The sequence below is a fragment of the Cebus imitator genome, unplaced genomic scaffold, assembly GCF_001604975.1.
Source record: "Cebus imitator isolate Cc_AM_T3 unplaced genomic scaffold, Cebus_imitator-1.0 Scaffold8, whole genome shotgun sequence".
Taxonomy (NCBI): domain Eukaryota; kingdom Metazoa; phylum Chordata; class Mammalia; order Primates; family Cebidae; genus Cebus; species Cebus imitator.
In genome coordinates, this window is record NW_016107323.1 from 7,001,471 (window position 1) to 7,012,306 (window position 10,836).

Sequence of the window (10,836 nt, forward strand, 5' to 3'; positions counted from 1 at the left end):
ATAACAACACTGCTTTCCACAGTATAGTACTGCCATGAATGACCAAAAAAAAAAAAGACTGTTTTGAAGCATAGCTTTGTTTTTCACTTATCATTCAGAGGATTTGCAGTATTCCTGAGGAAATTAAACAAGACAGCAAGAATTTAACACATATTAATTAAGACAGGTATTCGACTAATCACTTTAGCATCCTGGATCAGAATCCCATGGAAAGAATATTAGAATGTTAACATAGTAAAATAAAATTAAGTTTGTATGATAAGATTGGGTAAAACCCTCTAAGTTCACCTGGAGGCTTTATGCCAGGGCTCCAGGGATACCACAAATGCACTTCAAAAATGTTTGTGACTCCCCCAGACAAATCTTACATAAATTCTGCGTGAAAGAGAAAGTTCACATGCATTTTAAGGGGAGAAGGCCTTAGCATTCATCAGAATCTCAGAGAGGTCCCTAACCCTCTAGGTAATTCTCTCATTAGGGCTTTGCAGAAAAGGCAGTACAAATTTCTAGCTGCTCAATTTCACAGAGCATTTCAAGGTAGCCTAATTATATTCAAAACAGGAAGGAAGTGACTCAAGTCTCTGCAGATTAGGCATATGAGACAACAGCTAAAGCGATACAATGGAAGAAAAATATTCTGAAATGCACGAAATGCTGCAAAAGTATATTTAAGGTGGCAGCAGAGAAACAACTTTGCTTTTTCCCATACCCCATCAAGAAGCAAAAAAATATGCATTCCAAGAGGAAGTTACAAGCTAGACACATGTGAATCAAACACATCAAAGTTCAACTGAAAATAAGCAAGAAAATAAGGAAGTGGAACAAATAACATTTTTAGAAAAAACGACGGAGTTTGTATAATTCACACTAACTTGGTTTAGAAAATATTTCTTTTTGAACTCCTCCACACCCCCTCCCCATCTTCAAAGGAAACTGGTAACAGCACCTGCACTTCACAGGCCATAAAATAACCACACAACGTTTGAGTTATCACAGTTCTATTCAAAATCAGTCTCCACTTCTAAACGACAAGCTGAAGATCAGAACAGTTGCAAAGCCAGTGGTGCTCAATGATTTAATTAAGATTGTTTATTGGACACTATTGTGCCAAGAAAGCCATGCTACCTTCAAATTACTCAAAGCTAATACATCCACGCACCTAAAACAGCATGTAGTAATCTATTCAGAGACTTGACAATTCAGTTGCAATTGCTAAGACACATTTGATCTCTACATGTGAATATTATGTATAAACAGTTATGCATCATTATGAAGGAATGGTTTTAGCGTTTCAATGCCCCTATATTGTTGGTGATTTTGCGTTTGTTTCAGTTGTAATTAACGTATGATTTAGACAGTCAATTCCAGTTTTAAGGGACTGCAAGGGTTCTACTGTAAACAATATAATACAAAAAAGAAAAGCCTTAGATGATGTGATCCTGCGGGTATTCACTGATTCTTCCTCACCACTGAGAGTGACACTCCCGATTATCCTCATCGAAAAAATGAGGAAATCAAGCCAAGTAACCAAGTGAAGTCACCAGCCCAAGGTCACCCAAAAGCAAAATCTAGTTTGAACCCAGGCCGTTCAGATCCTCAAACTTGAGGCAAGCACTGCCTCCTAAGTGCTGGTTGTGTTTGCAAGACCTGGATCTCCTGGCGATTCTCCCAAGCGGAGTAGCTGTCAGGATGTTAGGAGCGGGGAAGTCATCTATGGGGACTCTCTGGCGAGTCTAAGGGAGTGTCACCCTCCCCGGGCAGGGCCCCCAGGCGGAAAGAGGGTCTAGTGTGGGAGGTGACACCTGCAGCTCTGGAGGCTGCAGCCGGGAGGACGCTCGCATTTTACTTCTGTAATTGGCTTTCCTGTGGATTGCCCAAGCCCCTTCCGTTAGGGGAGCAGCTCTGGCCCCCGTCACCTCCCCAGTTGGCATGGGACAAGGGAACCGGAGGGAACGAGAAGGAAAGGAGGGCCGCGAGGGACCGGGAGGGCGGCGGCCCACGGCCCGCCAGGCTCTGACAGGCCTGGGACGGGTCCCGCCCCAAGGCCGCCCCGGGACCCCTTCGTTGCGACCCCAGCCGCGGGCTGCGGACGCCTGGCGGCGGGATGCCGCCTGACCTGAGGGGGCGGCCCCGGGGTAGGGGTCCCGGCCAGGAAAGCAAAGGGGAGCGGGCCCGGCCGGTGCGACTCACCCGGCCCGCTGCAGTCAGCGCACACCTCGCTGCTCCGGAGCCGTTTCGACATGGCTTGCGCTTCCCACCCGCCGGGAACTAGAGGCCCCAGGACAGCAAAGGCTGCGGCGGCGGCGGCGCTTCCGCTGTAACGGGTCCCAGCGGCGGCAGGGCAGCTGGCAGCGGCGCCTCTCCCCTCAGCGCCTTGAAGCCTTGGCACAGCACGCACGCGCGGGGAGGCGCCCTTCTGCGACTGTCAGGTCATGTGACCGGAAAGGGCACACTGCCTTGTCGCCATCTTGAGTGAGGGCAGAAGGCTGCCCTAGCATCATCTGTCCGACCTTTAAATATTGAATTTGGGTCTCCCTCTCTGGCAGAGATTCCCCTCGTCCCGACTGATTAATACCAGCGGAAGCAGCAATATCTTGTGATGAGAACCCTGGAGCCACAACCTTCCTGAGGATATCAGCGGTCAAGTTCATTCATTCATTCCTTTATTCAACAAATATTTATCAAGCACTTACCATGTTTCATACATTGTCCCAGCCACTAGAGAAACTAGTGAGCAAAGACTGAATTTCCAATCCTTATGAAGCTTGTATTTTACTGGGGTAGATAAATTAAGATTATATTATAAGATTCCAGCGTGGGCGCTGTGGCTCACTCCTGTAATCTCAGCAGTTTGGAAGGCTGAGGCAGGCAGATTGCTTGAGGCCAGGAGTTCAAGACCAGCCTGGGCAAAATGGTGAAAATACAGAAATACAAAAATTAGCCGGGTGTGGTGGCACATGCCTGTAATCCCAGCTACTCCAGAGACTGAGGCATGAGAATTGCTTGAGTCCGGGAGGCCAAGGTTGCAGTGAGCAGAAATTACATCACTGCATTCCAGCCTGGGTGACAGAGCGAGACTGTCTCAAAAACAGCAACAATAACAACAACCAAAAAACCCCAAAACAATAACAAAAAAGAATATGTTAGATGATTCCTTCTTTGGGCTTCAGTTTTAACCTCATCTTCAAAATGAAGATAATGTGTTGTTTACTCCTAGTCACGACTTGTTTTTGTATGGCTTGCTATTTTAAAATGATTTTTACATTTTTAAAGGGTTGGGAGATGAAAACGAAGGAGAGAGGGAAAGAAAGAAAAAGAGGAAGAAGAATATGCAACAAAACTTGTATGTGACCAGCAAAGTTAAACATTCATTCTGGCTAAGGACAGATGGAATAAATTATGGAAAAAATGTGATATACCTGCTCAATAGTAATCCCTCAATAAATAGTAGCTCCCATAATTATGGATATTGCTCTTATTTTCTAATTACTGTTTTTCTTCATATGTTAGGAATTTGAGAATATGAATAGCTAACCTGGGGTAATTTACAGAATGGCATGAGATAAACACAATGAAATGAAGTGAATCAGTGTGAAGGAGAAAAGAGATGTGACCCTAATACCAATGATTATTGTCAGTCTTACATATAAATACAACTATGATCTCCTTTCAGCAAATATTGGATACCTGTTGTGAGCCAGGTACTATTTTGGTTTTTGGTACTCTGGTAAGCAAAACAGATGTGGTTCCTGTCATTGTGGGGTTTTCTGATTAATGAGATAGGGAGATGTTCAATAAACGAGATGATAAAGAAGAAGACTAAGTTGCCAAAGTCTGAAAGAATGAAAGTGCTGGTAGAGGCCTCAGAAGCACTGGTCTTGAGTCCATCTCTCCAGTGTGATAAATGTGTGATGTAGGGATAATCACAGAATTCCCATGCATTCCATAGTTAAGAGTCTCTGGGTGCCATACTGGGGATCCTGCATCCTGTTTAGGTTTAGCAACTCACAAATCTTCTGGGCTCCACATCTGTGGAGAATGGATTAGGCTGGGATTCTTGAACAGTTGTCGTTGCAGGCATCTGAAGAGCTGGATGTGCATACACTCAGAAGGCAAAGGGAATGTTTTCACAATGCATTAAATAGCTTCACCCAGCTAAGTGGTCTAGTTGTAGACAGCTGAGCTGAAGCAGCAGCAGAAAGTTCAAGCCCACGAGTAGCTAGGTGTAAGTTGATTTGGTTCCATTGAGTCAAGGAGGCATAGTGACTGAAACTCAAAGGATAAACTTCATATTCGCAGAGTGTGGTCAAATATGGGTGTTATTTATCAGTCTTTTCAGCCATAACCTCAAATCCAAAAAGCTAACTTAAAAATGACATTCATACACGGACTAAATCACCACCATAGGTAGCCATTGAATCATAACCTGGTTTGGAGTTCAAATAGAACAGCTCAGGCCGGGCGCGGTGGCTCACGCCTGTAATCCCAGCACTTTGAGAGGCCGAGGCTGGTGGATCATGAGGTCAAGAGATCGAGACCATCCTGGTCAACATAGTGAAACCCCGTCTCTACTAAAAATACAAAAATCAGCTGGGCATGGTGGTGCATGCCTGCAATCCCAGCTACTCAGGAGGCTGAGGCAGGAGAATTGCCTGAACCCAGGAGGTGGAGGTTGTGGTGAGCCGAGATCGCACCATTGCACTCCAGCCTGGGCAACAAGAGCGAAACTCCGTCTCAAAAAACAAACAAACAAACAAATAGAACAGCTCAGCTGAGGATGATTTTTCTCCCCGAGGGGACATTTGACAATATCTGGAGAGACATGTTTTGGGGGGTGCTCCTGGCATTGAGTAGGGAGAAAGACCAGGGAAATTGCTCAGCATTCTGCAAAGGACCGGACAACCCCCCCACAAAAACTGCCCAGTTCAAAATGTGCCGAGGTTGAGAAATCATGAACTAGAAATATCCTCTTCTATGCAAATGCTATATTTGAAGCCACTTCGCCAAGGTTTAGAGTTCCTCCTTCAAAAATTGTCTGGTGTTGCCCACTTCCAAAATGGCTTCTGATCCGTCGTGGAAGCATCTGCCCTGCTCCAAAAAGGATTCAAAGGTGTCAGCAGCTGGAATGGTTTGGTCCGGGCCTCAGTTGCCACCCTCTGGCTGCAGGGCAAGTGGAAGAGGCCCAGTTGTGGACTGAACCACATGGGGCCACTGGAACAGGGGAAAGAAGCTGGGGATAGATAGACAGAACTTTCCTCGTGGAGATCTTAAGCCAAGAGAATTAACCGCAGCTCTGCTCTGTGGGCTGCGGTGAGTTTTCTGGTGTGAGCTGGAGGTGGGTGAAATGGCGCGGACCCCGGACCCGGTGCCCGAGGGCGCCTCCCCCCGCCGCGGCATGCGGTGGTTCGCTCTCTACACTTCCCTGTTTGGGGCAGTTCAGTCCGCAGAAGTCGGTCCGCAAGCTGTCAGCGCCGGCGGGAACGCCGCGGGGCGCGGGGTGGGCGCGGCCGACCGGGTCCCAGAGCTGGCCTGCGACCCCGAACCTCCCGCGCGCCCCGCACCCGACCCGCTCAGCCGGCCGACCGTGTAACGCGCCCTTCGCTCGCTCACTCACCGGCCGCGGGGCAGGCGGGCGGGCGCCTGAGACCCCGCCGGGGCCGAGACTTGGGGCGGTCGGGCGGCGAGGGCCCGGTTACGGCCTCCTCGCCATGTCCTCGGCCGGCGATGCCGGCGACCACTACCCGCTGCACCTCCTAGTCTGGAACAACGACTACCGGCAGCTCGAGAAGGAGCTGCAGGGCCAGGTGAGGGGCGGGGTGGGGGTCCGTCTCCTGGAGGGGATTGCGGGAAATCGGGCGGGGGTTGTTTCGCCTCCCTGAGCCCATTTCCAACTCTCTGTCCCCGGGTTCCCCATGCCCTTTCCACTTTGCAGGTGTGGGACAGTCCTAATAATAGGACACGTATCGAGTACTTAGCGTACCACGGGCTTTTTGTACATCTTCGCTCTTTCACCTTTCCAGTAACGCTGGGGGGTAGATACTGTTACTTTCCCGCTGGACAGAGAAGGAAACTGAGGCTCTCAGAGGTTACGTGCCTTGTGCGAGGCCACCCCGCTGATAAATGCCAAGTCGGATTTTAACTCGGGCCGGCTGGCTCTGGAATGCACCGTCTTAACCATTTTTAGGTTCTGCTGCCTCAAAGACGTAAGAATAGCACACCCTCCTTGCTGTAAGGAAGGGCTTGGTTGATTTTGGAAGCCAAGTTCTAACTTGCCCTGTGACCTTGGGCAAGGCATTTTCCCTCTCTGGCTCACGTTAACTTAGCTGTAGAATGAGGATGTGGGTGCTGGGGCAAAACCCAACACTCAACTCTATTGATAGGTCTGGGGTGAGGTCCAGGTGCCACATTTTAACAAACTCCCCAAGGAGGCTGATACCTAGCAAAGTTTGAGAATCACTGTTTCTCAGGCTCCTTAAAATCCTTCCTAAAGTGCTTTGATGCTTTGATCTTTTCATTATTGTCATCTCTTTTAAGGCAGTGGTGCTCTCAGTTGGAGGTGATTTTGCACCCCCAACCCCAATTCCCCTGGGGACATTTGGCAATGTACGGGAACTTTTTTGGTTGTTGCAAGTGGAAAGTGGGTGCTACTGGTAGCGTGTAGAGGCCAGTAATGCTGCTAAACATCCTGCAATGGCCAAGACAGCCCCCCACAACTAAGACTTATCTGGCCCCCAAAGTCAGTAGTGCCTCTGTTGAAAAACGGTGCTTTTTTTTGTTTGTTTTTCTTTTTTTTTTTTTTTTGAGACAGTTTCACTCTTGTTGACCAGGCTGGAGTGCAGTGGCACGATCTTCTCTAACTGCAGTCTCTGCCTCCTGATTTCAAGTGATTCTCCCACCTCAGCCTCCCAAGTAGCTGGGATTACAGGCATGTGCCACCACGCCCGGCTAATTTGTATTTTTAGTAGAGACAGGATTTCTCCATGTTGGTCAGGCTGGTCTCGAACTCCAGACCTCAGGTGATCCGCCTGCCTCGGCCTCCCAAAGTACTGGCATTACAGGCGTGAGCCACCACGCCCAGCCGAGAAACTCTGCTTTTAAAATATCCCAACAATACTGGGAGGTATTGGTGCCCTCAAGTTTCAAACTAACAAACCTAGCCGTTAGGATGAGGATTTGTGATTACCCTTGAAATCTGATATGGTTGTTCTTTTTGGCTTCATACATTTTATCCCGTGTGTTACAGACTTCGTTTTTGAATGACTCAAAATTAGTGCTATAATTGCCCAGAAGTTGTAGAGGAAGAGAAGCATTGGTTGTCTTATGGTTGGCAAAAATTGAGATTGATCAGCATTACTCCATTTGGTGAATGGGTACTGCTAAGCTGTGTACTTGCAACCTGCCATATTTAAGTTGGTTGAGTCTCCACCAAAAGTCAAAAGTTACTCTCTTTTCTTTTTTTTCTTTTTGAGATGGGTCTCACTCTGTTGTCCAGACCAGAGTGCAGTGGTGCAATCTCAGCTCACTACAACCTTCACCTCCCAGATTTCAGCTATTCTCCTGCCTCAGCCTCCTGTGTAGCTGGGACTACAGGCTTTGCCACCATGCCTGGCTAATTTTTGTATTTTTACTGGAAATGGGATTTCACCGTGTTGGCCACGCTCAACGCCTGGCCTCAAGCAGTTCACCTGCCTCGGCCTCTGAAAGTGCTGGGGTTATAGCCATTAGCCACTGTGCCCGGCCTTTTTTCATTTAAAAAGAATTCCAGGCCAGGCACGGTGGCTCACGCCTGTAATCCCAGCACTTTGGGAGGCCAAGGTGGGTGGATCACGAGGTCAGGAGATCGAGATCATCCTGGCCAACATGGTAAAACCCTGTCTCTACTAAAAATACAAAAAAAATTTAGCTGAGTGTGGCGGTGTGTGCCTGTAATCCCAGCTACTCGGGAGGCTGAGGCACAAGAATTGCTTGAACCCAGGAGGCAGAGGTTCCAGTGAGCCAAGATCATGCCACTGCACTCCGGTCTGGCCACAGAGCCTGGCGACAGAGTGAGACTCCATCTCAAAAAAAAAAAAAAAAAAAGAATTCCAGATAAGATAAACTTCTGTGAGGACACTGTTCTCAATTAGATGACAGGGCAACTATTTAAGAGTTAAGGAGATATGACACATGCCCCTAGACTAAATGATTCACTATTAAGCATTTCAGTATACCTAATAATTCCTTTTCTATTACTGGACATGGTGCAGAGGTAAAAACTCTAAGACTCAGCTAGTATACTTTAAAAATGACCAGCTTTGGTTTTTAGGCATCTGCTTCTTTTGGTATCCAGGCTGGTCTTGAACTCCTAGACTCAAGTGGCTGGGATTGTCTGGGATGACAGGCGTGAGCCACCGTACCCTGCCCAAATCCTGTATTCTTTTTTTTTTTTGAGACGGAGTTTCACTCTTGTTACCCAGGCTGGAGTGCAATGGCGCGATCTCGGCTCACCGCAACCTCCGCCTCCTGGGTTCAGGCAATTCTCCTGCCTCAACCTCCTGAGTAGCTGGGATTACAGGCACGCACCACCATGCCCAGCTAATTTTTTGTAGTTTTAGTAGAGACGGGGTTTCACCGTGTTGACCAGGATGGTCTCGATCTCTTGACCTTGTGATCCACCCGCCTCGGCCTCCCAAAGTGCTGGGATTACAGGCTTGAGCCACCGCGCCCGGCAAATCCTGTATTCTTAACCCCTACTTTAGTTCTTTCAGTAAATATGACTTCATTTCAGGATTATGGAGAATAAGTAAGGAAGATAATGGACCTGAAAGTGCAGGCATATAGTAAATGGAAACAATATCATTTACCAATAGCTGCTGCTATTATAATCATCATTTTTAAACCTGGGGATTGAGCTTCTTTTCTGTATACAAGGAACATGTATTGATTGCATAATTAAAAACAAAAAGTTCTTAAGACCAGGCGTGGTGGCTCATGCCTGTAATCCCAGCACTTTGGGAGGCTGATGTGGGTGGATCACAAGGTCAGGAGTTTGAGAGCAGCCTGACCAACATGGTGAGACTCTGTCTCTACTAAAAATACAAAAATTAGCTGAGTGTGGTGGCACGTACCTGTAATCCCAAGCTACTCAAGAGGCTGAGGCAGGATAATTGCTTGAACTGGGGAGGCAAAGGTTGCAGTGAGCTGAGATCGCATCACTGCACTCCAACCTGGGCGACAGAGCAAGACTCCATCTCAAAAAACAAACAAAAAACCCCCCAAAATTCTTATCAGCCCAGCAGTAAAGTGGCTGTTTCCCTTGACGTTTTGTTTGCTGGTGAGTTTCTGCTGTCGGTTTCTTCATTTCCCCTATCCCTGAGTGAGACTTGAAGCATGTACACTGATAGCTGTAAGAATTTTTTTTCCAGGTTTTTTGTTCCTGTTCCAGGAACAGCTACACAAGAAAGAATCAAGTTTATCCAGATGAAGAGGATAAGCACATGTTTTCAGTGTGTGTGAGCCAGCCCTTATCCCACTGTCAGTGTCACTAATAGTGGGCAGTTGTGTAACTTTGCCAACTACGAGATTGTTTCAGGCCTTCATCTGATAAACAGAGGCATTTAATAAAGTGCCTGTTAACCCATCAGCTTATTAATATTCAGTGGATCCTTGAAGTTGGTTGTCGAAGTAAACTATTTATGTTTCTAGTTATATCATTTGCCACTTAGCTAAAGAGGTCTGTTAAACCTCTTTGGCCTTTTTACTGATGCTGAGACATGAACACTTAAGAGGACAGATGCAAAGGTGAGTCAGTGTACCTTAGAGAGGGCTGGAAAACCTGGGTTGGGTGAGATGGAATATGGCAGATGAGGCCTGACTCTAGAGCCAGGCCCCTGGTTAGGAAGCCAGCAGGTGAAAAGCACAGCATCTAGGTAAGAGGAGGACACTCCTGGGGTTCTCACTGCAGCCAGGGGCAGGCTAGGTGAGGCCTCTGGGCACAGATTTAAGTCGCTGAGCCATGAGCTAGGCATCCAAGATGAATAGCCTAGAGCCTGCTCCCTGAATATGCCCCGTTGGTCATTAAGGGCTCAGGGTCACCTTAGGAAACTGGCCTCAGGATTCCTATTCCCACCAACTGAGGGTGGGGGCCACACAGAAGACCAGGACCGTCTGAGACCGAAGAGGAGCGAGGGCCTTTGACTGTGTTGAGAGAGAGGAAGGCTAGCCAGCAGCCTCTTGCTGGAGGCTTCCTAGAAGTGAGAATGATAGTTTATGAAGCACTTCCTGTATGCCAGGTACCAAGGCACAGGGAAGCTGGCAATTCACCTGAGGCTAGTGAGGAAGCTGGAAGGGGAGCCCGGTTGTCTGGTTCTGCAGCCTGGCCTCAGAGCTTGGCAGGAGGACGGGAAGATGGTAAAGAAGGCTTTTGATTGAGGAGGCTGAGGCGGGGCAGCTGATTGAGGACAGGAGTTCAAGACCAGCCTGGCCAACATGGTAGGACCCTATCTCCTTAAAAAGATTTTTTTTGGCTGGACACAGTGACTCATGCCTGTAATCCCAGCACTTTGGGAGGCCGAGATGGGCGGATCACGAGGGTCAGGAGTTTTGAGACCTGCCTAGCTAACATAGTAAAGCCCCATCTCTACTAAAAATACAAAAAATTGGCCGGGCACAGTGGCTCACGCCTGTAATCCCAGCACTTTGGGAGGCCGAGGGGGGTGGATCACAAGGTCAGGCGTTTGAGACCAGCCTGGCCAACATAGTGAAACCCGGTCTCTACTGAAAATACAAAAAATTAGCTGGCCGTGGTGGCGGCAGCACCTATAATCCCAGCTACTCAGTAGGCTGAGGCAGGAGAAT

The 10,836-nt window shown here is 48.0% G+C and overlaps 2 protein-coding genes and 1 long non-coding RNA gene across 19 annotated transcripts in view; 1 reads left to right on the forward strand and 2 right to left on the reverse strand.

The window, feature by feature from the left end:
• Window positions 1-2,405, reverse strand: part of GIT2 (GIT ArfGAP 2) — a 72,259-nt gene extending 69,854 nt beyond the window's left edge. For 13 of the 15 annotated variants that reach the window (XM_037743290.1, XM_017541831.2, XM_017541824.2 and 10 more), the window contains exon 1: window positions 2,191-2,405. In XM_037743290.1, coding sequence (XP_037599218.1) covers window positions 2,191-2,242 — 52 coding nt within the window. In that variant the 5' untranslated portion in view covers window positions 2,243-2,405. The remainder of the gene's footprint in view (window positions 1-2,190) is intronic. The other 2 variants (XM_037743280.1, XM_017541807.2) reach the window with 1 other exon arrangement.
• Window positions 2,406-3,139: 734 nt separating this feature from the next.
• On the reverse strand, window positions 3,140-5,144 carry LOC108313455. Its single transcript, XR_001829097.1, has 2 exons — window positions 4,765-5,144; window positions 3,140-4,451 (listed from the first exon to the last, which is right to left on the reverse strand). It is a non-coding gene; the product is annotated as an uncharacterized LOC108313455 (long non-coding RNA).
• A 46-nt stretch (window positions 5,145-5,190) lies between these two features.
• ANKRD13A (ankyrin repeat domain 13A) overlaps window positions 5,191-10,836 on the forward strand; it is a 41,682-nt gene continuing 36,036 nt past the window's right edge. The window contains exon 1 of one of the 3 annotated variants that reach the window (XM_017541855.2): window positions 5,191-5,335. Coding sequence is in view for 2 of the 3 variants with exons in the window: in XM_017541844.2 (XP_017397333.1) it covers window positions 5,709-5,804 (96 nt within the window). In the remaining variant the exon portion in view is untranslated. Of the gene's footprint in view, window positions 5,336-5,410; window positions 5,805-10,836 lie in introns of those variants that run through there. The other 2 variants (XM_017541844.2, XM_017541850.2) reach the window with 2 other exon arrangements.